Raw genomic sequence first — 24374 nt, forward strand, 5'->3', positions numbered from 1 at the left:
TACCCACGCTTGGAAGGCAGGGGAACCAGGCCCTCCTTCCAGGCCTTGGAAGCCCCAAGCCCCTCCACCAGAGCGCTGAGGGCCTGGCCTGGGGAGGGGGTGCGGTGGGGCTGCTCCTATTTGAGGAGAGGCCTGGGTCTACTGCGCAGAAAAGATAAGCAAGCTGAGGAGAAAACGCTCAAGACGACGACAAAAAAAAAACAGGCTCAGCCAGATTCTTTTTTCACAAGTTTCTTTATGAAATTAAATGTGGTTTCCGGCTTGGAGGCTTGGTGCGAGAGTGACGGACTGTACATGCGCTGAATTCCCGAGGACCAGAGGGTTTGCACGACACTGCACCCACAGCCGGGCCATCCTCACGGTACCTTTCCTAGCAGGATGTGGGCACCCCTTTAACCCAGGGTCTGCCAGCCTCTGGGTGGTGGGCAGCCCTCGAGGCTGAGCCACAGAATTCAGTCCTTATGGCTTCTCACGCTCACTCAGGGTAAGGCAATCTTTCTGTGTCACTAATAACAATGCTCCAATGTTAGGAAAACAACAAAATGCAAACAAAACCCATACCAGATTCAGGAGTCACCCACAGCTACAAGTGGACTGGTCACAAACCCTGACAAGTGTCGCTGACTAGTGTTTTTCTTTTCACTAGAAATACATGAGTAAAGAGGGTGCAGGGTGTCCGGTGGGTGGGGGGTCAGCTTGGGCAGGCTCCAGGCCCAGCATTGGTGCGATGAAGTGCTTTCCTAACCCTCCAGGGACGCATGCTGCTCTGTCACCGCCTGGCCGGGGCCCTGCAAGGAGCAGAGGGCCCCACAGCCCAGTGTTGGGCGTGGTGAAGGCAGGCAGGCTCTCGGGCCTTCCGCAGAGAACAGAAGGTGGGGTGACCAGATGTCCCAAGAAGAGGGTCCAGAGTGGCCGGTCTTCTCACACGCTAGCCGGCAGGAGGCCCCAAGAGTCTGTGATGTAGGAGCCTTCCATGCTGAAGGGCCCTTCCTCTCCAGCCAGGGTCATCAGTGCACTGGGAGTGGGGCGGAAACCAAGAGCAGGGGCACAGAACTGGCATGTGTTGGTGGCACTGAGCTTTGCCCTCACCCTGCTCACTCCCAGTTTGCGTAATAGCAAAGGAGGGCTGGCTGTGGGGGGCCTTGGGGAGAAAAAGCTGGAGGCCCTCCCAGTGGCAGGCGCAGGTCCACATGGTGCTGGCGGCTGCGGTACAGCTCACTTGCGGAAGGGCGCCAGCCGGCTGATGCTGTGCCAGAAGGTGGATGGCTTCCGCTTGGGCTCTGCCAGCACCAAGACCTGTTTCTGGGGCAGGCTGGTGGGCAGTGCCAGGTGCCTCTGGCGTGTCAGGTAGTAGGGCCGGCCGAGGGCTAGGAAGGAAAGAGTCTGAGAGCCAAGCAACAGCCTCTGCTGTAGGCGTGGGGTGGGGCCCATCCCCCTAAGGCTTGGCCTCAGCCCTCCATGGGAGGGCACTTGCGCCCCTGGGGCTGACCACACTGGGGGATGCAGTGGGGATGACCAGGGGCCTGGAAGGGCAGGGGCCCTGGCGATCCTCTGTGGCACAGGCCCTGAAAGGCTTGAAGGTGTCTGGAATGAGGATGTTGGCTCCTTGCCAGGTGGCAAGGCTGTTGCCAGAGAGCAGTCTGGCCCCGGGGGGGAAGTGAGCCCTGTCACTGGTGGCCCACTCTGGGGAGTCTGAGGGTTTGAGGCGAGAACAAAGACTGCATACTGATGGCTCCTTATCACCGACCTTTGAGGACAAACGCCTGCAAAGGGCAGGGGGCAGCTCTGAGGACCCAGATGCCAGCTAGGTGGCTTGGCTTTGGGGGTCAGAGGCAGCTCACACTAGGGCTGGCGCCGTGGTGTAGGTGGGCCTGCCATCCACTCACCTTTGGGCTTCCCAGTGGCCTGCTGCTTGTTGGCGTTCAGCATGGCCTGCTTCCTCTGCAGCTCCGTGATGGAGAAGCCTGAGGGTGGGGTGGGGTGGGGTGGGGTGGGGTGGGGTGGGAGAGGCCTGTTTCCTCTGAGCATGTGGCTTGCCTGCTCCTCCCGGCCTCGCTTCCCACCCTGGGCTGTCTTGCGCACCCTGTGCCGACCCGGTGCTCGAGTCCCTCGACAGGGGAGCTGCTTTGGATACCTCTGGCATCTTCCACATATCTACTCCCCCACCCCATCTCTCACCCCAACTCCATCCCCATAGCTGACCCAGGCCTAATGTTCTTTCTCTGCATGGCGGTAGCAGCTCTTCCCCAGACACAGCTGGGCCGGTCACATCAACAGTGACGCCCAGGGATCCGTGGACAGGAGGGGCGCCGTGAGGAGACGCCCTGCTCACTAGGAGGTACTCTGGAGGCCAGTGCCCACCTTCTCCGGTGTTGCCCACCAGCTGGCAGACCCATGCCCTGGGGCTGACACAGTGGGCAGGTGGGGAGTGCAATGGGCTGTGAGACCGCTCAAGGCTGTGCTGACCTTGCCTGGGGTGAGGAAGGCCGAGCAGGGTCTCACCTGTCTCCTTGTCCAGCCGCACCTGCTCCCGCTCCCTGGCCAAGGCCTTCAGCCAGCGCTGCTTCTGCTCAGGCTTCCTGGCACACAGCAGGTGGCTCTCCCCGCTGGGGCTGCAGAGCAGCCGGAAGGCGTTCTTGACGCTCACGTGCAGGTCTCTGTCCTTCCCATCCTCCAGGTCGACCACCTCCAGGCCGTCCATGTCCACCCGGCCCTTATAGTACAGCATGTCTCGCCGGAGAAGGTCCTGCAGGAGGCTTCCCGTGAGTCCCCGTCCTGTCCAAGCCCAGCCCCTCCCTCCCCGTTGCCCATTGCTAAGGGCTGCACACCCGCCTCCCAGCAGCAGGCGCGCCCCCAGGGGCCGAGCCTTTCGCGCAGCAGTGACTGCTGCAGCCCCTATGGAAGAGCCTTTTTCAGGGAGCAGGTGCTGGGGGCCATGGACTCATCGGGAGGCAGCCTGGAAGCAGAGAGTGGGGCGGGCCCACAGTGCAGAGAAGGCCCCTAGTACCAGTCAAGAGGGTCACGTGGGCTGCAATGGAGAAGCTGGCAGCAAAGAGGAGGCCAGGAGGCTGCTGGGGCAGAGGCCCCCAGGGCTAGGGAGGGGGGCTGAAGTTTGCAGGGAGGGGCTGGCATTAGAAGCAGCTGGAGCTGGGCCAGGGAATAGGGTGTTCTGAGCAGCAACCAACCTGGTCAGGCAGCAGCATGTGGCCGGAGGCTGCGAGGCTCATTGCAAAGTGCCATAGGGCCTGACCAGGGAAGGGGCCTGGGAGAGAGTAGCTGCTTGTGGTGGGGAGGGGCGGGAGAGGGAGGGAGGCAGAGAGGGATGGGCGGTTCCAGGCCACCACCCCACCCCTGCTTTACACCTCTACCCTGCTCTGAGCTGCCTGAGGTGAGGCAGAGCAACTCCAACTCGGTACCTTCTTACAGAAGATGAGCTGGTGATCAAACAGGAAGAACATCCTCTGCTGGCTCTTGGCCTGCGGCTGCGTGACACGAGTTAGCTCCCCTGCGTAGATAAGCTCGGAGCTTCGGACCAGGAGGTCCTCCCCCTGGGGGACCCCAAACAGAAGCAAGAGCTGAGAGCACCGGACTATGGTCCAGAAGCCCACCCATCTCTGCTGAGCTCCATGTCTGCCTGGGGGAGGGGGGCAGGTGTCCCCACGGGCCCCGCCTGCTGCATCCCCACTGGCCACACCCCCGAGAGCATCAGGTCACAGGGAAGGGCTCTTCTGGGAGTGGAAGGAAGAACTGGGCGCCCTGGGAAGGGGTTATCAAAGGGTGGTGTGACCTGGGAGCTGTGGTCTCTGCATAATGGTCTGTAGCAGCCAAAGGCCAAGCACCATAAGTGTGGCCAGTCCCCGCTGAAGTGAGTCACACACTGATTTGGGAGACTTGCATGAAACAATGAAATATTTCACTTTGATAGTTTATGTTGAAATGGTATTTTGGAGACATTGTTAAAATGTTATTTTTGTTTCAACTGTTTCTTTTTCAAGATGGCTGCTGCCAGAACATTCCCTGCGTCCCTTAAGTGCTTTTTCAATTGTATAGTGCTCCCCTGGACAGTAGACTAGACCTGAGGTCATGTCACCTCCACGGCCTGCCTTTTAGGGGGTCTTAGGAGGTTTTCTTCCCAGTTAAGTGTGTTTAGTGCCTGAAGTCTATCATCAGACTTCGGACCAAGTCCTGCCCCTTCCTGTTCCTGGAAAGCACAAGCCCCAGCCAGGCACTGCGGGCACTCCTTCTGTCTGGGGTGACTCTCGAGGGGTCCTGCTGGCACTCCTTCTGTCTGGGGTGACTCTCAAGGGGTCCTTAGCCCCAACGGCCAGAAAATGAAGGACAAAACCCATCCCAGGGATTCTAATTCCTTCTTCCTCAGGCAACGCCCAGGAAGCTGCATTTGTGTGACATTCGCTCCCTGTGGGGCGGGAATGCCTCAGAAGGGTGGAATGTCATCTTTACTTCAGGCCTCCGCGCTGCCTTAGAAGGCAAGACTGGCACATAGAGGGAGGGGAACGTGCAAGCCAGAAAAAACGAACCAGGAGCCCTGGCCGGGAGCCAGCCATGTTTGGTCTGCTGTGGCAGGCTGGGCCTTCTATTGGGAGTAGTGACTAAAACTGGGCGACTTGGCCTGGCCCCAGGGCAGGGAAACAGCTCCTCCCACCGGGGTGGCTGGCTGCACTTTGCAAGGGGCAGTACCTCTCCTGGCCTTGCCCTCTGAGGAGCAGGGGGCCAGGCTGGTCACTCTGGAAGGCAGCTCTATGCCCAGAGCTGGGGCCGAGGGAGGCCTGACTTCCCTACCTCCAGCTCCCATTCTCCAGTTACCAGGAGCATGACTCAGCCCCCTCCTGGAACTTCCAGGGGGATGGATGGTTTTAAATCAAGTGGCCCAGCCCCACCATATTTTTGGGGACATCAGGCCCTCACCTCCCAGTCCTCTACGGAGCTTTGCCACTGAGCAATTTTGTCGATGTTTTCTAGTCTCCGTTTCCGTTCGTTGATGAGCTGGGCCACGTTTTTCATGGCATGTAAGGCAGCTTCCACATCCTTGAAATCCCTGGGACAGAATAGAGATGAGAGCGGGTTGCCATAGAAAGTAGACAGCCGCCTGGGCCCCAGCGCACCCTGCGGAGCTGCTCCCCTCTGGGGCCATTGCTCCACCTCTTGGCCAGCCTCCACCTTTTATCCATCCATGTGGGCACAAAGCAAGCGGAACTTCATATCCTGCCCCTCCCCACTCCCTCCTGTTCTCTGCTCTTCCCTCAGTGCAGTGACAGCTCTGAGCGCTGTGCTGCATCACCCCGTGTCTGCAGCAGTGTCCAGTGCTCACACCCCTCACCTGTGCTGGGGGGGCGTGTACTTGAGCAGCTCAGCCAGCTGCAGCGGGTACTTGCAGATCTTCTGCACTGGTGTCAGCAGGAAGCCATGCAGGGAGATGTCGATCATCTTTTGCAGCAGCCGGCAGGCCTCGAAGAAGTACACGTAGTTGCTGAGCTTAGTGAGCCGAGAAAGCTCCAGGCAGGCGTTAGGGTGGTTGTTGCAGTACTCCGAGTAGATCTGGAAGTCTGCTTGCTGGGGGCACAGCTGGAGGTTAGGACAGCTGTCTCTGGCTCCCCTGGCAACTGGGGTGCAGGTTGGGGAGGGACCCTCTACCCTCTATCACACCCAGGGACATGAAAGGCCCTGGAAAGGGCCCCACCCAGCCCCCTTTCCTCAGCAGGGCCCTCTGCGGCTAGCGTGTCAGCCTGGGGGATGAAGCCTATGCCGCTAGTAAAGAAGGGCTATCAAGGCACAGACAAGAAAGAGGAAGGGACAAGAGACAGACCAAAGATGCCAGGGTCTGTGGCTGCACATTTTGGGTCTTCATTCTCAGCCCAGAGCCTTATTTTTTCCTCACAAAGTTTACACCTGCAGGATGAAAGCCTCTCTCGCTTTAGTCAACACGACGTGACACAGATGTGTCCACACTGTGTATCGGCCTTGAGGCTCGTGGTGCCTCCTATTTTTATCCTCTGTCTCCTCGGACACGCTGAGAGAGCAGGCGGCCCCTCAGCAAGCTCAGGCTTCGTGGACTTGGGTGGTAAGGAGGGGAGAGCAGCTCGCTGCTGGGTTGCTGTGATGCTCCTACTGTGCGCTGCACACCTGGACCCGCATCCTACACCCACGCCGTGTCCAGATCCACCACCTGCTCCCTCAGGTGCCCAGGCCAAGGCCCCCTTCTTACTCTCCTGCTCCGGAAGAGATGTGGTGGCTTCCCAACACCCTGTTGTCCTTCAGAGGAGGGACTTGGTATCCTCTGCTCCAGCCCCCGTGAGGGCGACAGGAGTGCAGTGGAAACACAGGCCTTCTCCCTCAGGCAAGGCCAGGTGTCCACCTAGGCCAGCCCAGGCCACTGCACTGGCACCAGAGCGCAAGTACGCCCTGTCAGGTCCACAGCCGGAAGGTTTGCTCACTGTGTGAGAGACCCCAGGAAGCCCTGAGCTTCTACTCTGCCCTAAGCAAATCCTTTCAGACCTGCGCCCCTCTGATCGGGGAGCCTGGTCTCCCACGCTGGGCAGGTAGAAGCAGAGACACTTTTGTAGTGAGGGGGTGATGGGTGAGGGCAGCTGAACAGGGAAGGCCTGGGAACGTGTGGGTACAGAGCAGGTTACTGGGCTTTTGCCTCCAAAAGGCGCGGGCAGAGGTCCCTGGTGGTGCAAGGGGTGACGTCTCAGCACTGTGAAGCTGGCAGCGCTCTGAAGATGCCCCGCCAGGGAGAAGCCCACGTTAGACAGCAGACCTCTCCTGCCGCCGCTGCTCCCCTCAGCAGTGTGTTTCAGTCAGTCTGCCTGTTCTGCCCCCCACTCTGTCTCTGCTGAATCCTCTCACCGCCCACACCTCCTGCCTGCACCCCAGCTCTTGTAAAAAATTAATCTTTAAAAAAATTATTTAGAGAGAGCCGGCAAGGAGGTCTGGGCAGGGGGAAGCTGCGGGGCGGGGCCTGGGTCTTGGGGAGCCCGCGGCCAAGGCTGGGGGTGGGGGCTGGGGACGGCCCCGGAGGCCCGGCGGGGGTGGGGGGGCGCTCACGTGCTCCAGGAAGCAGGCGCCCAGCTCGCTGAGGTGCGGCCGCTCGCGGTTGAACCTGCGCTCCAGCGCCCGCGCGAAGGCCTTCTGGCAGCGGTAGATGTCCTCGATGTTGCCGAAGATGGTGCGCAGCTGCTCCTCGCTGAACATGTCCGCGCGCCGGCGGCACTGCCGGATGTAGCCCTGGGGGCGGCGGGGGTCAGGTCTCCGAGGGCCGCCGCGCCCCCCTGGCCCGGCCACCAAGCCCCCTCACCTCGCAGATGTCGCGCAGGTGCTTGATGTAGTCGCGCTCCGTGCTGAGGATCTCCCTGATCACGTTGGTCCGCATCTGCTCCTTGCTGCCCGGGACCTCCGTCCCCCCATCCTGGGCCTCGGGGGCCACGGGCCGCCAGGCCTCGTCGGGGGGCTCGTCCTGGTTCACCCGCAGCTGCAGGCAACGTGCCGGTCAGCGCCCTGGGCTCCGTAGCTCCCCCACCTCTCCCCCCAACCGGCGCGGTGCCGGGGCGGGCGCAGGACGGCAGCTGCTGCGCCCCTGCACAGAGCCCACCCCCCCTCCCCGCTCGCTGCCTGTGCCGGCCGCCTGCCTGGCTCACCCGGCGTTCCCGCCCCACCAGGGCAAGCCCCTCTAGGGCCCGGGGCAGGCAAAGTGACTTACTGCCTCTGACCTGCAACTAACACAGGCTGTGGGTGCAGGGTGGACCTGGGATCTCTGTGCGCCCCCCCACGCCTTCTGGAGGCTGCACTGCACTTCTTCCTTGCAGACCAAAGGCCTCATTAGGTTGCTTTGGGGCTGGGGGAGCCTTCCCTGGGATCCTTCTGTGTAAGGGTTAACCTGTCCATGCCTCCACTTCTCAGGAGTAACTGGCGGTGCCCAGCTGTGGGCTGTTATGAAGGAGATGGAGGGGTGATGTGACCCGTGCAATATTTTGCACAGGACTTAGTAAATGCCTAGAAAAGTGAACTGTTTGTAGTGACCTTCTAGCTTGATGCTGCCCCTTGGAGAACCGTTCCTCTCTGCCCTGAGGGCACCGGGGGTGGGGTGGAGCAGAGGTTGGTGGTGGCTCTGCTGGAGCAAGCAGGCTGTGTCACAGCTGCCTGGACCACCTCCCCGAGTGCCCTGCCCAGCCCTCAGTTGGCAGGGCCACCACAGCCCCGAGTCAGGTCCTGCCCAGCACCTTGGGCCTCAGAGGCGTTCAGACTTGCGTCTCTGAGCAGAGCCACGCTCTCCAAGGGCCTGGACAGCGCAAGGCAGCGTACCCGCACGAAGCTGGCTGGAAACCACCCCTCGCCGTCGGCGACACGGCCCCACCACCACTCTCGGTTGGTGGCATCCATTACTTCGATGACATCCCCAGCTTTGAAACCCAGTTCCTGGTCATCCATGGTGACATGGTCCCAGAGTGCTTCAGCACAGACCACACTGCCATCGCTGATGAGCTGTGGAGAGAGCGAGGGACATGCAGGTCAGTGGGGTCAGGATGCCACATGGGTGCTTCCTCTAGGGGCAGGTGCTGCTGTCCTCTGCCCCACACCATCAGCAGCTCTGGGCAAGGATATCCTGACTCCTGGTAGAGGAAATGGATGGAGGTTCCCTCTGAGCCAGCTGCTCTTTGGGGAGTCAGGGTGCTTCCCTGGGCATGTCTGGACTGTCAGGGTTCATAGGAAGCCTGAAGTGGCCGTGACCATTAGAATCTGGTGGTCATGTAGCTTCCTGCTTTGTTGCGGGGCACACCTTCTCCTACCCCAGGGAGCCAGTGATTCAGCTGTTGCCTCTTAACTCTGCCCAGTCACCCCGCTCCCTGATGCTGGCGGGGCACCGCATGATACATTACTGCTATGCCAGTGCTTTAGTGAGGGTCTCCACTTTTGGCACTGGAGGGAGGAGCTACCTCCCTTTCACTGGCTTGTAGATTGGGGGTACCTATGAGGTCACCTGACAAGCAAAAGTGCCACCTCACCCAGGTGCAGTGGTGCCCAGCCATGTTGGTAACGATGTCGTTGGCAGCGGTTTATAAACTCTCAGAACTTGTCACAAAGCACAGGCCCGTCCCCCCAGCACTAGTGGAACCACTGCCCTCCTCAGAGTCCCGGGCCCCAAGTCCACAGGAGGACCGGGTGTCATTATTCTGCCCTTCTTTCGGCTCCTTAACCCTGGTAGAGGGGTGCCTTGCAGCTGTCGCCTCTGTGCTGGCTCAGGGCTGCTTTTGTGCACGTGGGTACTGAGTTCATCACCTTGTAACTTGCTAATATTCCTCATGCGGAGTTCTCTCTGCTGAAACAGCTGGCAAGGTTCCTTTTTCCCATGTGGTCATGGACCTCGTGTTGGGATCCCTCCCCCTTGCCGGCAGGGGGATAGCACCTTCGGTTTGCCCTCGTGCGCAAGCTCCATCTCCTATCTGGCTGACGCCTGCAGCGCGGGCTCACTTTTTGCTCCTGGGAGGACGAGTGTCTCGGGGTGGGGGTTGCTGAGGACCTGGGCACTTGGGGCTGCAGGTTCCCTGTTCCTCTCTGCTGGGCCAAGTGTTGGTTCTGGCGGGATCAGCTCCGGCTCTTAAGTCAAGCACTCAAGGCCTTGCAGACAGCCCCTCTGTGCCAACTGTTTCCTCCTCTGAGCTGCCGCCTGCCCCTCCGGGTATGAGACCTCCCTTGGCTTCAGGGCCGGGGTCTTTCCCCGGAGTGTGCTTATCCTCAGAGCACACTGGGAGTGGGCAGGGCAGGATGGGCAGGGCGGCCACCTGAGTGGGTTCCGGTTACTGCTTTAAGAGACCTCCACTGTGCCCTGAATAGACAAGGCAAGAGGTGGGGTGGGCTACCAGGCGCCGGAGCCCATTCAGGGTGAGGCCTGCCCTCCAGGGTAAGGCCTGAGCAAGCACATTCAGAAACCACCGGTTCTTCCTATTTTCTGGGGTAAAACTGCTCTAAGGCCTGATGAAACCATTCCATAGAATAATCCTTGGCCTATGAACACACTCTCTCTCAGGCAGCAGCCAGAGGGGCTGTACATTCCTGGTGCCCACTCTGGGCACAGAGCCCTGGGTCGTTCCTGGGGGCCACGTGTCTCCTCAAGGGACCCCTGTTCTCAGCCAGCCTGAAAGGCCTACTGCCTGCGTGTCACTCTGTCACAGGCCTGGCTCCCTGGATCAGACCTGCTTGATGCAACGTGATTGGATGAGTCAGGAGGATGTGGAGACCACAAGGGAGCAAGGCTGCTGCAGCCAGGGACGGGCGCTAGATGGAGCAGCCCTCGGTTGCACATCCCCCACCTGCAGGATCCCTCCAGGTCCGGGAGGGCGTGGGGAGGACAAGGAAGGCGCAGGATGCTGGAAGGCCGAGTGGGCCAGCCCATGAGAAAGGCTGCAGGGACAAGGGTCGCCACGGGCTGTTCAGGAACATGTCTGTGTTTTGAGACCGCGCAAGGGCTCAGGCTTGGAGCCTCCTCGGCACACTGAGGTTTGGACACAGGGAACAAAACTTCCTGTTTAAGCTTTGTGGCTTTGATCCCCGAAAAGCGGGTGTTCTGAGTCACTCTCCCTGTGCCCCCGACATGGACCTGCCAGCGCATGGCCACAGGCTAGCTAATGGGCTGGACCCTGCGTCTGCTGAGTGTCCAGAGCGCAGGTGCAGCTGTTCTGCTTGGCTCCAGCAGCTGCACCCCACGCGGCTCAGGGCAGTCAGGGGCTGCCCAGAGGCTGGAGCCCGGGCCAAAGGGAGTAACGTGAGGCACCCGCACGGCCTCCCTTCCCAGGTGAGAGCGGGTCCGCCAGCCCCTTTCCCTCCGGTGAGTCCGAACAACATTCCCTCCTGTCCTCCTGTCCACCCCAGCGCCCCACCCACCTCTCACTTATCTTCCTGTCCTTGCAGACAGATGGAAGCCCACAAGGGAGGCGCCCACGTAAGCACTGGGCAGGCGTGGGGCTCTCCAGAGAGCCAGGGTTCCCACGCGTTCATCGAGGAGACCTGTCTCCAACCTGCCGGGTCACTCTAGCCCGCGGTGCTGGGGGATGCTCACCTTTGTCATTCCGCGGCCCAGGCCTGTGCTGGACGCCGGAGGCATCCTACACACAGCCGAGAGCGCCTGCTGCTCCCCACGGCGGGCTCCCACTGACGCCACAGGGATACTCTGTCCACGTGGGCCACAGAGCTCCTGCGAAGGCCCACACAGAAGGTTCTGACGGGCGGGCTGCGACACCCGCTGTCTCACGTGACATCAGCAAGACAGCACCCAGCTCCGAGAGCAGAGACACATGCGCCTCCACGAAAGGCCAGAGGCCACCGGGGCCCCACTCTGGGTCAGTTCTGGGGAGAGGCCTGACAGCAGAGCCTGTCTTGAGGTGCACCTGGGCAGGTGGAGGGGCCTGACAGCAGAACTGAAGCTGGCTCAGAGACGTGGGGGTCTTGCGGGGGCCAGCGGGGGGCTGTTCAACAGGAGGGGCAAGCTCAAGTGTAACTCGGGCATGGACAGGGGCAGAGCCACTCTGCACTGAGGTTTATGGGGAGAGGGAGATCTAATCTGATAAAGGGCGGTGACTCCTGCCCACCGCCCTCCCACCCGGCCCCTGGCTTCCTCTCCCTCACAGGGAAGGGGTGGTGGGTGAAGATGTCAGGCGACCCACCTGCGGGGGGGCCCCGGGGGCTCTGCCTGGGGCAGGGGGTGGGCCGAGAGGCCGCTTACAACCTAAAATGGGAAACCCAGCTGCGGGAAAGCGCGGGAGGCGCCCACTCATCTCCCCGAGCTCGCGTCTCACCCCACAGACACGGTGCCCGGGTCCGCCTAGGGGGGTCACCTGCCGGCGGTTTCCGCCCAGCTGCACCCACATTCCCACCCCCCACTCCCCGCCCCCCCACACTCGGCCATGTTACACACACACACACACACACACACACACACACACACACACACACACACACCTGGAAGATCCCTGCGGCCCAAGTGACCCCGCCCCAGTCCCCAGATGCTGCCGGCCCGGTGGGCGCGCAATCGGACCCGGGCCGTAGGGGGGGGGGGCGGGGCGCTCTCCGGGGCGCGGCGGGGATCGCGGGGCCCAGGCCCGCCGGGAACACCCGCGATCGCCGAGGGGGCGGGGCCGGGGGGGCCGGGGGTCGGGGGGCCGGGGGCTGGGGAGGCCGTGGGGGGCCGGGAGACCGGGGGTCGGGGAGGTCGGGGGGGCCGGGAGACCGGGGTGCTGGGAGACCGGGGGGCCGAGGGCCGGGCCCGGCCCGGGCGGCGCACTCACGCGGGCTCAGCGGAAGGCCAGCAGGAAGATGAGCACGACGTTGATGAGCACGAGCAGCGCCAGCACCGCGAAGACCACCACGCGCTGCGCGCCGGGCGGCAGGTTGCAGCGCAGCACCGCGCGCAGGGCGTTCCCGGCCCCCGGGCGCCGCCGGCTCTGCGCGGCCCTGGCCATGGCGGCGCCGCCCGCTCCCAGCGTCGAGTCCGCGGCCCCTCGGCCCGGAGGGCGCCGGGCGGAGCGCGGAAGGCGGAGCCGCAGCGCGGCGGGGAGACCCGGCCCCGGTGAGGGGGCGCGCGCCGAGGGCGGAGCCGGCGGGGGGGGGGCGACGTCGGGGGGCGGGGACCTCGCGGCGCTGGACCCTGGGCGGCCCCGACCCGCCCTCCCGGGGGAGGGAAGCGGCGCCGGACGCGGCCGGGAGCAGCGGGCGACGGAGCCGGGACGCGAACGCGGGACACACGCCGGCGCGATCCCCGCGGAGGCGCCCGCAGGCCCTGGAAAGCCGCCTGCGGGCCGCGCCCTCGGCGCAGCCCTCCCTTCCCGCGGGCTTGTCAACCCCACCGGCCCCGGCTTCGCCGCGGGGCAGCCGGCGGACCGCGCGTCGCGGGGGCGCGGGGCCCGGGGATCCGCCGCGCGCCCGCCCGTCCTCCCGGCCGCCGCCGCCGCGCGTGCGGTTCAAGTGAAGATCTCAGCAAATCCCAAGAAGCCAGGACAGCGTTGCTCACCCCAGCCCCGTCCCGTACATTAGGTTTCCCGAATTCACTCGCCCTGCACCCCTGAAACGCCGTCCCTTGACCAGCGCCTCCCCGGCCCCCTCCCCAGGGCCCGCGCGGCCCCTCCACTCTCACACGGAAACCGCGCGGCGCTCGCCTCCGTGCGCCTGGCGCGCGTTCCCCGGCACCACAGCCCCCGCCCCGCCCACGTGTGTGCCAGCGGCGAGACCGCCTTCCTTTCCAGAGGCCGAGACCCGCGGCCGCGCCTGCACCCCCGGGCTGCGTCTCTGGACGGACGCACGCGCAGGGACACGCACCCCTCAGGGCCTCCAGGTCCCCCGTCCCTGGGCGACGCGCGCTGCTGGGAACGCCGTGGCCGTGCACGTGGGGTGCTGGCGTTTCTTTGGAGTCCAACGTCCTCTCCTTTGGCTGCACGCCCAGATGTGGGGCTGCCCCACCACGTCAGAGTTGCATCTAGAACACCTTAAGCAGCCCCCCGTGCTCCATGGTGAAGCCAGTCTCCACGGCGGCCAGTTCCCATCCCCCCACCGCGCGGAGCCGTCTTTCCTCCGCACTCGCTGCCCCGGCTGCCCGCTCAGGCCATCTGAGAGGAGTAGGGCGCCGCCTCACTGTGGGGGACTCAGTCCCTTACGACGACTGATGATCAGCTCTTCATGCACCCGATAGCAATGTGTATCTTTTTTTGAGAAATATCTATTAATGTCTTTTCTCCTTTTTAAATTGGACTTAAAAAATTATTCTTTGCTCCTGGGTTGTAGGAGTTCCTTATGGACTGGATATTAACTGTTGACAGACACATGGTTTACAAATGCTTTCTCTTACCCCGTGGGTTGCCTTTTCACGCGGTGGACCATTGCCTTCGCTGTGCAGAAACTTTTATTTCATGCAACCCACCTGTCTATTTTTGATTCTGCTCTCCTTGTTTTTGGTACCATCCAAAAAGTCACTGGCTAGGTAGGTCAATGTCAAGGAGGCTTCTCCATTTTCTTCTGCAGTTCTATGGTTTCTTATCTTTTATTTAATCTTTTTTTGCAGTTGATTTCTGTATATGGTGTGAGATCCAGTCCAATTTCATTCTTCTGCATTTGGGTCAGTGGCTTTTAAAAATACCCCATGTCAGGTACCCGGGGTTGCCACTGCCTCTGGCAGAACCTGCAACCTTAACTCTGCACTGTTCAAACTCACATGCAGGTGTCTCTTGTTCCATCAGCAATGGTGGGCTCCATGCAGTCACCCTCTGACGGATCAGAGGCTGCAGCTGTGGGGCTGAGGAGCCTGAAAGCAGCTCCCTGGTGGGCAGAGCCTTCTAGGCTCCATGCTCAGGGGCATGCAGGAGCAGGGGGAGTCCATGGAGGGAGCATATGCAGAGACAGAGTATTCATGCCTGGAGTGCTCTGTGTCCAGCCTTCTGTGAGTGTGGGCATGGCATGCATGTGAGCAAGCATAGATGCAGACCACCCTGCTGAAGACACCCAAGTGGACGCACTGTGCATTTGCCTGGGTGTGTGTACCTGTGTGTGGGTATGTGTGGGTTAGCTGTGTGAGTACCTGTGTGTGGGTATGTGTGGGTACCTGTGTGTGGGAATGTGTGGCTTACCTGTGTGAGGACCGGTGTGTGGCAGAGCTGGGTTGGGAGAGAGTCTCCTGCTCCTACCCAACTCATGGGAAAACTAGACTCAGGATGTAATCCCTCAAGCTCTCCGGAGGGATAGGGGCGGGGATCAGAAAGCACTAAAGGCTCCCAGCCACATGAAATCTTAGTGCTTCTCTGGTTAAAGCTGTGACATACCCTCTGGTGGGCTGGGGCTCAGAACTCCTGGCTTGGGTCAGATGTGTCATTGTGTCCCTGTGGTGCCAGAGCCACCGCCTGCCAGGAGAGAGAGTGTAGAGGACTGTGTCCTCAGCGCCTGGGCAGGGCAGTCCCGGGAGCCCAGGGGTCAGTGCAGAGCTGAGCACTGCAGCTCTCCAGTCCCGCCTGCTGCAGGGTTGGCCCCAGGGGCACGTGTTGGACTACAGCCGTCGCCCAGCTCCGGATGAGCTGCCACGGCAGTGGAGCAGGCCGCAGAGGATTTAAGCTGGCAGAAGAACTCGGAAGGCCCTGGGCCAAGGGCCGAGAGGCACTGTCACCGGCTCTGGTCATCCGCCTTTGGAGCCTGCTCACCTGGGTTCAAGGCAGGGGAGACGGGGCGCAACAGCCTTTGTGTGTGCGTGTGTGGGGGTTTCATGACCAAAAACAAAGCCCAAAAGGCTGGAAAGCAGAGGCCTAGGCGCTGGATGGGTTCAAGGCAGATTTCCACACTGGGGAGGCCAAGGAAGAGTGCACAGCAGGGAGCCGCCACTCAGCTGAAGGCGGGGTTGGGGAACTCTGGACTGCAAATCTGCTGAGGTGGCTGGAGATGGGAAGACAAGATGGGCGGAATGTTGGTATTTGGGGCAGATGAGGGCTGGGCCCCAGGTGCCCCCGCTTCAGGAGGGCAGGGGAGGCTGCTGTGGGTGTGGATGTGCAGGCAGGGGCTGAAAGATGTCCTTCCTGCTCACAAGACCTAAGTCCAGCTGTTGTCCAATACGGGCCAAGCAGGAAGCACGTATCTGAAGTGCTCGCCTGCAGGGAGTTCTCACTGGGGCTGCGGAGGGGCTGCAAGGGCCGGGTCAGGCTGGAACCCAGATCCGGGGTTGCAGGTTCTGGCGAAGATGGCAGGACCTGCACAAAGGCCAGAATGACTCTGCCAAGGGACTGGTCAGGGTTCGGGACAGCATCCTCCAGGTGTTCCCCACAGATGTGTTGCCGTGTGACACCAGCAGGGCTGTCTACACCCTCTGAGGACCCTGCGGCCTGGCGGCGGGCACAGTCCCGCTCCACCCGCTGGCTGCACATTCCAGCCCCTTCATGCTTCAAAGTCCAGATGAGATGCATTTGATACCTGCCTGCCCTCTAGTTAGGGCTTCACCTGCCCCTCAGCAGGGACATCAGAGCAGCTCTACATAGGTGCCTGGAGGGGACCAGGACACCAAGGCCCTACCACATGCCCTCCTTTAGTGCCCCTGAGGCCTAGCTGCTGTCCATGGGTGGTGAGCTAGGCAACAGAGGACCCCAGGCTTCCTGCCAAGAGCTGCGCCTCCTGTTCCTTTCCGGCTCACAACCCTGGGGAGGTGTAGTGGAGTGGTTGTGGAAATGAGAACAGAACAAGGTCTTCCAAAGAAACTGTCTGCTTTCCACCTTCAACTCCTCAGAAACAATCCTTGGGCTAGGTGAGCACTGGGCCCGACTGCAGTGGGACGCCCACACAGGGGGGTCTGGTCAGCCGAGAGGGTTCACAAGTGGACAAGGGGCCAGGCACTCGAGGTGGGAAGTCACTGCTTTGGAGGCAGGTGAACAAGCCTGTCACTGAGAATCACCATTTTTTCTCTTCTTGAAGTTTCTGACCAAATGAGTCTATTTAATGCTGCCAACAAAGAGGAATAGGTATAGCTGTTCCCCAGGACCCAGCACAAGCTGGCACTCGAACCCTCCTGCAGGTGCCACCTCCACTCTACAGGGAGCAGACAGGCCTGGGGAGGCAATAATGTGACACAGGTCCTGTCCTGGTCAGTGGCAGGATGGGTCAGACTCAGGGTGCCAGCCTCCTAACCAAGCTTTGCCCCTCATGTTCTGCCACCTTTTGTGGGATTCTCTTTCTGGGAGGCACTGCCCACACTGAGCACGACCTCCAGCCTACACCAGCTTCTGTGTCACTGGAGAGGGCCTCTTCAGTTTGGCCAAACCTTTGGGGATGGAAAAGGGCCCTCATGCCCTCCCCCAGAGCAGCGCAGCTGCATTTCTGCCACCCAACAACCCAGCTGGGGCTACTGCTTTGTTTCAAGGACCAGATAAAGTTTGCAGGTCCTGTAGATCTGGAAATAGTCTTAGCTACAGTTTCTCTGGACTCAAAAAGAGGGAGGGAGAGGTAGTTTTAATTGGTCTAGAATTGGGCAGTGATGGGGGCGAGGTATGCATAATCAAGAGGGACCCCCTCCCACCCAGGTTCTTACCTGGAAAACTCTAATGCTTTACTGCTCAGTGCGAGGCTCCCCCTTTCTGAGACTGCCCCCCTCCCACCTGCAGTGTTCTGTCCAGTAGCTTCCGAATAAACTTTGTTGCTGGCTTCATTCTGGCACTTTGTGAAATTCTTTTCTACAGAGACCCCAAAGGCCCTAGGGCTCCATGGTCCTCAACAGAACCGTTCTCCCCAGTAAGGTGGCCCCAAGCCTCCCTCCGGGGGCTTAATGGGGTCTAGGGAAGACTAACATCCTGGAAAACACTGAGGTCTCTAAACACAAGGCACACCACTACCACTCTGTCTGCTTAGGAACCTAGATACCAAGAAAAATCTTTGAAGCAAATTCTCTAAGCAGCCAAAATAGGTGCCATACAATTTATAACCCATATTCCCTCTATTTTCCTCAACAAGGTGTCCTTTGTTCTTTTAGAACAGTTTTGGTTCTTGGTTTTTCTCATCCTAAGGATCTCAGTGTGAACAACTTGTCAAGGACTTCAAAAAGCAGCTCCTCCCCTGGCAGTGCGGTGTGACAGCAGACAGCATTTCAGTGTCACTGGCTGGGAGGCAGACAGACGTAATGCACGAACTCTAACCATGCAGTGCTGAGGGCCAACCTCAAAACCCTACCCTGCAAAGTCCCTAAAAGCTTCCTGTGTGTCTTTCTTTATTATCATCCTTGTCATTGGAGAGTCACTGAGAATCCAAGAAGAATGTCATTTATATTCATTATTTCAGGCAGTCCTCATGCAATCACATGGTCAGCCTATTTCACAGTGATGCACCAAAGACTGAGGAGGGCAGCCTGCATCTTCAAGGAAAAGCAGAATTCATAACCTGTGAATTCTGTTTAAGATGATAATTTTAGAACACTTTCCATTCAACACAGTTTGTGAGAAGCACTTAAACTTTATTTATGGGGAAAATCAATGTATCTGAATGTCTATTCCTTATGCATCATGGGTTTTGCACAAAGCATTATTTCACAACTATTTTAACTCTGCTCAGACCCCAGCAGTTTGGACCCATCCATCAAATCAGTAATGAGGACATCACACTCCAGAAGGGCTTCTGAGAAGCCTCCTGGCCCATTCATTCACAGAAATAGTAAAACCTAACTGTTTGTAAACTGATCTCCTCCTGCTGAACATTTTCGGGGGACTGAAGATCCTGCGCAATCCATTCTGGTTTTAAGGAAGCAGAAATACACAGTCTATCATGACCAGGAGGAGAATATGGCGTTGTTGTGGGCACGTACTGATGCCAATTAATACTTCATTCAACATTCACACTATTAACATTATGTTCACCAGACCCCTCTCAATCAAGTTAAAAAGGGGGAAGAAAAAAAGGAGCACAGAGGAGAGGTGAGTCAAGGTCTTCAAACTCTTTTCTCCATGGAGAATGTAGAACTTCATTTGGGAGCCATTTTTACTTAAATGAAGTTTCTCACTAATTTCGTTTGCTTAGGTAAGAACAGCAACAACAACAACAAAAAAATAGTAACCTGACATGGTTGTCAAAGCCACAGCAATATTTTTGAGCTCTTGGAGTCAAGAGGAAAGAAATCAACCTTCACAAGCCTTGGCCCTGGTCCTGCCTGGACAGCCTGTTGGCAGGTTGTGGTGGTGGTGATGGTGGTGGTGGTTATTCCAAATGGAGCAGGTTATCCCAATCAGCACTACATTATAGAGAAGGCTCAGTGGACAGACCCACCCTCTTACATATTCCACGTGTTATTATAGCTTCTCTGTAGGGCCCAGGGGGCACAGGGGAGGGTCCTGTGTTTGGACAAGCTCTGTGTGTGGACACCACATCCTAACATGAGAGTGACGGGTTGGATGGTGCTGTGTGCATGCCCGCGCCACTGTCGTCTGCTGGGAGTGCAGAGTGAGGACGCGCAGGCCTGCATGAGGATGCTGGAGTTGCCTTGACAGCTAGGCCACTGTTCCCGTCCCGTCCCCCCACCCACGCAGCCCTGACCCTACCTCATTGATGGCCAGCTGCTCGCCGCCCCCTCCAGGGTGGCTGTAGTGGTGGCCGGAGCTGTCATACAAGTCCTCCTCACTCCCCACCTCGTCGGCACAGATGACCGTGTTCAGAGTTCCATCAGGGATGGCTGGAAGGAAAGAGAGCAGCTGGCAGGGAGGAGCTGGGGTGGGGGGGGAACACAGAAAAGGAGAGGGACCTGTTCAGGATAAATACTCCTTCTCTGGGAGGAGGGAGAAGATCTGGGAACTAGTTTCTAAACCAATTTCGCTGCAAGAAAATGAGGTCTGCTTGAAGGAGTGCAGGGCTATCCCACCAGCCCTGTAATCACCTTCCACTCAGCCCCTGCCAGGCCCACACAGGAAACACTGGCATCTGCCCCAGCACACTCTCAGGAGTCCCCTCCTGTTGAACTCAACTCAAACGCATTTACCAGTGTGGCAGGTACAGTAGAGTACCCTTAAGAAAAATGTTAGAAAGTTATTATGAAATACAGTCCTATGTATATTATACGCATGCAGATATATCTTCAAAGAAATATATATCTCTCTCTCTTTCCAAAGAAATATATGTGCAAATACAGTTTGAAAATTAATAAAATGGAAACCAATGCTTATGGTGCTTAAGAAAAACTCCAGAATCTTGGAATCCAACCTCCAGTACACACCTCTGCCCTCCTCGTCCCCTTTCCAACCTTCAGAGAGCGCCAATAGTGCAAAATTGTATAAACTGTTCCCACGCTTGTCTTTGCTTTAGCATTTATTTTTGCTGAGTTTCTCATGGCTTCACCTTATGGAAATGGATCTATTCCAGTTTCTCTTCTCTGGCCAGCTTTTCTCACTCGTCTGCTGCGTTGCTGTGACCGGCTGGCTGTCACGGATGCAGTCTTCCATGTTAGGAACACTTCGAAGTTTGCGTATCAGTTATGCTGCCGGGAAGAGTGGGTGGTTTCCTGCGTGGCTGCTGGTGTGCATGATGCTGCCTCAGAAAGGTCCACACACCCCTTGGCACAAGCCTCGGAGTTTCTCTCAAACTGGGTTTCTCAATCTCTTTTTCATTATTGCTCCCCTGCTCCCGCCAAGTCTTTATATGCTGTTTTGCTAATTCCCTCCAATGAAATTCTAGTATCACAAACAAGTGTATATTGTTTATGTTCTATGGTTCTTTGGAAAAAAAGCATTGTATGGCTGAGGTTTTTCTTCCTTGGGTGAAATCATCGTTCCTGGAGTGAACTCAGATGCCCTGTGTGGCATCAGGTTCCCGGGAATGCCAAGCTGTTTTCCAGAGCTACTCTACCAACCCCATCACTCTATCCTAACCAGCTCCTGGGGTTGGAACTGTTAGACATTTTAATTTTGGGCAGGCTGATGGGTATGGAATGGTATCTCTGACTGCTAATGAGTTGAACATGTTAGCCAGGCTTACGGGTCACAAAATTAACTATATTACATAGTGTGAGCACCTCACAAGTGATATTAAGATTTGTTTGCTGAGGCATTCACGTTAAAGACGTCCACCTTGAAACACACCGCCAGTTACAAACCAGATCAGGAGCAAGGCCATCCCATCCATGAAGCTGCCTCTTTTAGAAAATTCTGGTGACTTAGGTAACGGACCATTAAACTGACTACTTGCTCTTTCTTCCCATGTGTTAATTCCCTCTCTTATGCTTTCAGTTCACCAACAACAAGTGAATCTGTGAAACCCTGGGTAACCCAGCCTCAAGTCCAATAAAGACAGACCCGCTGGTGTTCTCTCTCTCCCTCCTCCCCCGTTATCTTGACCTTGTTGTATGGTCAGGTATGCTAGGTACCAACCAGGATTCAAGAGTTACAGACCTTGTTTTCACAAAGCTCCCTGATGGTTGTTGCTAAGGTACATTAAGGCGCACAAGGGCAGGACCAGCCACAACATGGACTTAAGATGGGGAATGCCTCAGGGGCTTACCTTGGATGTGGGCCCAGGCAAGCACTCTGAGGCATGTTGAGCTGATAGCAGCTGGGGCTGAGGTTGAGGCTGATTCCAAACAGTTATTAGTATTTCCTTTAATGTAAAATGTCTGTGCCCCTGGAGTTGCTTACCTTTCATGTAATCACTGATCTAAAAACATATTTGCATGTGTATAAAGGTAAGTATATATGAGCACCAGCTCCCCTACTCTGTATACCACATCTTGGCACCCAGTGTCACAACTATCATCTCCCAATTTGTGGCCTGTCTTGTCTCTTTAAGGTACTATTGATGAACAGAAGTTCTTAACAGAAGCAAATTTATAATTTTGTCCTATGTGGTGTATATTTCTTGGGTTTAGGAAATTCTTCTCTACCTCAGAGCAATAAATATATCGTATGTTATCTTTTAATGTTTTATAGTTTTTCTTTTAACAAGTAAGTTTTTTATCCACTCGGAAATGACTTTTGTGTATGTATTAGGTTGGAATCCAAGTTCATTTTTTCCTGTAGGATAATCAGTTGTGTCAGCACCAGTTATGGAACAGGCAATCATTTCTATGGATTCAAAAGTGTGCATTAAATCAGGTTTCAAGGTGGACAGGTCTGCATCTGCATTCTACTTTTATGGGAGGCAAAGATGTCAAAATCCTCATACCCAGCACCTGTGAATATGCTGTTTCACATGACAAAGAAGAATTTAGGTTGCAGATGGAATTAAGGCTGCAAATCTGCTTACCTCAAAAATAGAGAGAGTTTATTCCAGATTATCTGAGTGAGATCAACATAGGCAAGAACATTACTTTTTAAGACTCACCTCAAGTGTGACCTCCTCTGTGTGAACCTTGTCTGACACTCACATACTAAGAACTGACACCACGTCTATATTTTACAGATAAGGCATTCCGCATGTAACCCCCATGGGGCGGATGACAACAAGTATCTAGAACACATTCCGTGAAGCCTGGAAGAGACCATGCCAGGATATAGTGGAGGCTTCCCACAAACGATCCAAATGGATACAAAATATGTACATTACGAGAGATACCTCCTAGTAGTTCTTCATTTTTGGTCTATTTTTTATTTGGATTTCAGCTGTCTTGATGTTGAGATTTGAAAGTTCTTTATATATTCCAGATATGAGTCCCCTGACAGACATGTAGCTTGGTCCCAGTCTGTAGCTTATCTTTTCATCCTTTTAACCAAGGTTTTCCTAGAGCAGAAGTTCTTAATTTTGATTCAGTTCAATTTATCACTTTTTCCTTTCAGAGGTTATGCTTTTTATAAAATTTTTGTTTTTTCTATATTTTTATATTTTATTTTATATAATTCTTACATCATTTTCCATTTTTGCACAATGTATGCATTTTCATTTTGGTTATATTCCCCATACAATTCCCACCCTCCTTATTTTGACCCTAATCCCTTTTTTCCTCCCCCTCCCCATAGTGTGTCTCTGGTTTATAATAGCTTGTTGATTTTTTCTTTATTATAATTAGTCTTTTTCCTGACCTCTTATTTAGGTTTTCTAAATTCCTGCTATGAGGTGAGACCATCTGGTATTTTTCTTTTTCTTTCTGGCTTATTTCACTAAGCATGATCCCTTCCAGCTCCATCCATGTTGCTGCAAATTGCATGAGTTTATCTTTTTGATTGCTGAGTAATATTCCATTGTGTATATGTACCACATCTTCTTGATCCAGTCATCTATTTTTGGGCATCTGGGTTGTTTGCAAAGCTAAGCTATTGTAAATAGTGCTGCTATAAACACAGGGGTGCAGGTGCCCTTTTGAAATAATGCTTCTGTGTCCTTTGGGTAAATACCTAGGAGTGGAATTGCTGGATCATATGGAAGCTCTATTTTTAGTACCATGCACAAAAACTAACTCAAAATGGATTAAAGAACTAGACATAAGACCTGAAACTATAAAATATATAGAAGGAAATATAGGCGAAACACTACATGACATGCACCTCAAAAATGTCTTTACAGGGCCTCCCCTGGTGGCGCAGAGGTTGAGTGCTGGGCTGCGAAGCTGCCCGCAGCCTCTGCAGCACCCGCTCGATCCCTGGCTGCTGGCGAGGGTCCCACATTGCGCAACAGACCTCTCCTGTCTTGCCCGCTGCTCCCCTCAGCAGTGTATTACATCAGTCTGCCTGTTCTGTTCTTCGCTTGGGCTCTGGCGAATTCTCTCACCCTCACCCTCTTCTGAGTGTACCCAGTTGCTTGTATAAATAAATAAATAAATCTTTTAAAAAAAAATCTTTACAGACAAATCATCCAAATCAGTGATAGTGAAAGCAAAGATAAACAGCTGGGAGTACATCAAATTAAAGAGCTTCTGCACAGCAAAAGAGACAATAACCAAAACAAAGAGAAACCCCACCAACTGGGAGAACATTTTTGCACCCAACACTAATGATAAAGGACTGATCACAAAAATCTGCAAAGAGCTGATGAGACTCAACAAAAACAAAGGAAATAATCCAGTCAAAAAATGGGCAGAAGAACTAAAAAGACATTTCTCCAAAGAGGAAATGCAAATGGCTAACAGGCATATGAAAAAATGTTCAACATCACTTGTAATCAGGGAAATGCAAATCAGAGGTCATGCTTTTGGAGTCATGTCAATAAATTCATCAAACCCTCATTCTGTAAGATTTTCACTTATGTTTGCATTTTAAAAATATTTGTAGTTTTAACTTTTATATTTAAATCTATGATTCATTTAGTTTTTTCCCTTGTATAATGTGTCAGATTTAGTTTAACATTCATTTTATTTATTTATTTTTAAAGATTTATTTATTTATTTATACAAGCACTGGGTACAGTCAGAAGCGCAGGAGGATGAGAGAATTCACCAGAGCCAGATCGGGGAGCAGAACAGGCAGAAGGACGGAAGTACACTGCTGAGGGGAGCAGTGGGAGGCAGGAGAGGTCTGCACGCCATGTGGGACCCTCCTCCGGTGGCCGGGGAGCAGCCAGGGATAGAACCAGCGCTGCAGAGGCTGCGGGCAGCTTCACAACCCAGCGCTCAACCGCTGTGCCGCCGGGGAGGCCCAACATTCATTTTAATTACCTATGAATGTCCAATTGTTCCAGCACTATTTGTGAAAAGGCATTATTTCCTCTCTGAGTTGCTTTGGTACCTCTGTTAACAATCTGTTGGCCAAGTGGAGACATTAGTAACAATTTTGCAGGAATAAAAAGGATTAGAAGAAAATACTAGATGAACTGTTGTACACTAAATAAGTTAGAACAAACTGGACGAAATGGACAAATTCTTATAAACACTGATCTAACTGAACTGATACAAAAGGAAAGAGAAAATCTGAATACATCTTCAATTAGTAAGTACACTGAATCTCACCCGA

At 56.0% G+C, this 24374-nt stretch overlaps 2 protein-coding genes across 2 annotated transcripts in view; both read right to left on the minus strand.

Annotated features, from left to right (window-relative positions):
• Window positions 1-1215: 1215 nt before the first annotated feature.
• ARHGEF4 (Rho guanine nucleotide exchange factor 4) overlaps window positions 1216-24374 on the minus strand; it is a gene marked incomplete at both ends in the record, with an annotated part of 53983 nt that continues 30824 nt past the window's right edge. Inside the window, 10 exons of the mRNA XM_084250555.1 lie at window positions 1216-1367; window positions 1887-1964; window positions 2503-2746; window positions 3417-3548; window positions 4927-5056; window positions 5339-5571; window positions 7066-7245; window positions 7316-7489; window positions 8320-8499; window positions 19050-19180. Of these exons, the coding sequence (XP_084106681.1) occupies window positions 1216-1367; window positions 1887-1964; window positions 2503-2746; window positions 3417-3548; window positions 4927-5056; window positions 5339-5571; window positions 7066-7245; window positions 7316-7489; window positions 8320-8499; window positions 19050-19180 (1634 nt within the window). The remainder of the gene's footprint in view (window positions 1368-1886; window positions 1965-2502; window positions 2747-3416; window positions 3549-4926; window positions 5057-5338; window positions 5572-7065; window positions 7246-7315; window positions 7490-8319; window positions 8500-19049; window positions 19181-24374) is intronic.
• SMIM39 (small integral membrane protein 39) lies at window positions 12303-12551 on the minus strand (the record flags this gene model as incomplete). Its single annotated transcript, XM_084231009.1, has 1 exon — window positions 12303-12551. The coding sequence occupies exon 1, from the start codon at window positions 12468-12470 to the stop codon at window positions 12303-12305; it is 168 nt and encodes a 55-aa protein (XP_084087135.1). The 5' UTR covers window positions 12471-12551.

This window comes from Talpa europaea (assembly GCF_964194135.1).
Source record: "Talpa europaea genome assembly, chromosome: 1".
Classification (NCBI taxonomy): Eukaryota; Metazoa; Chordata; class Mammalia; order Eulipotyphla; family Talpidae; genus Talpa; species Talpa europaea.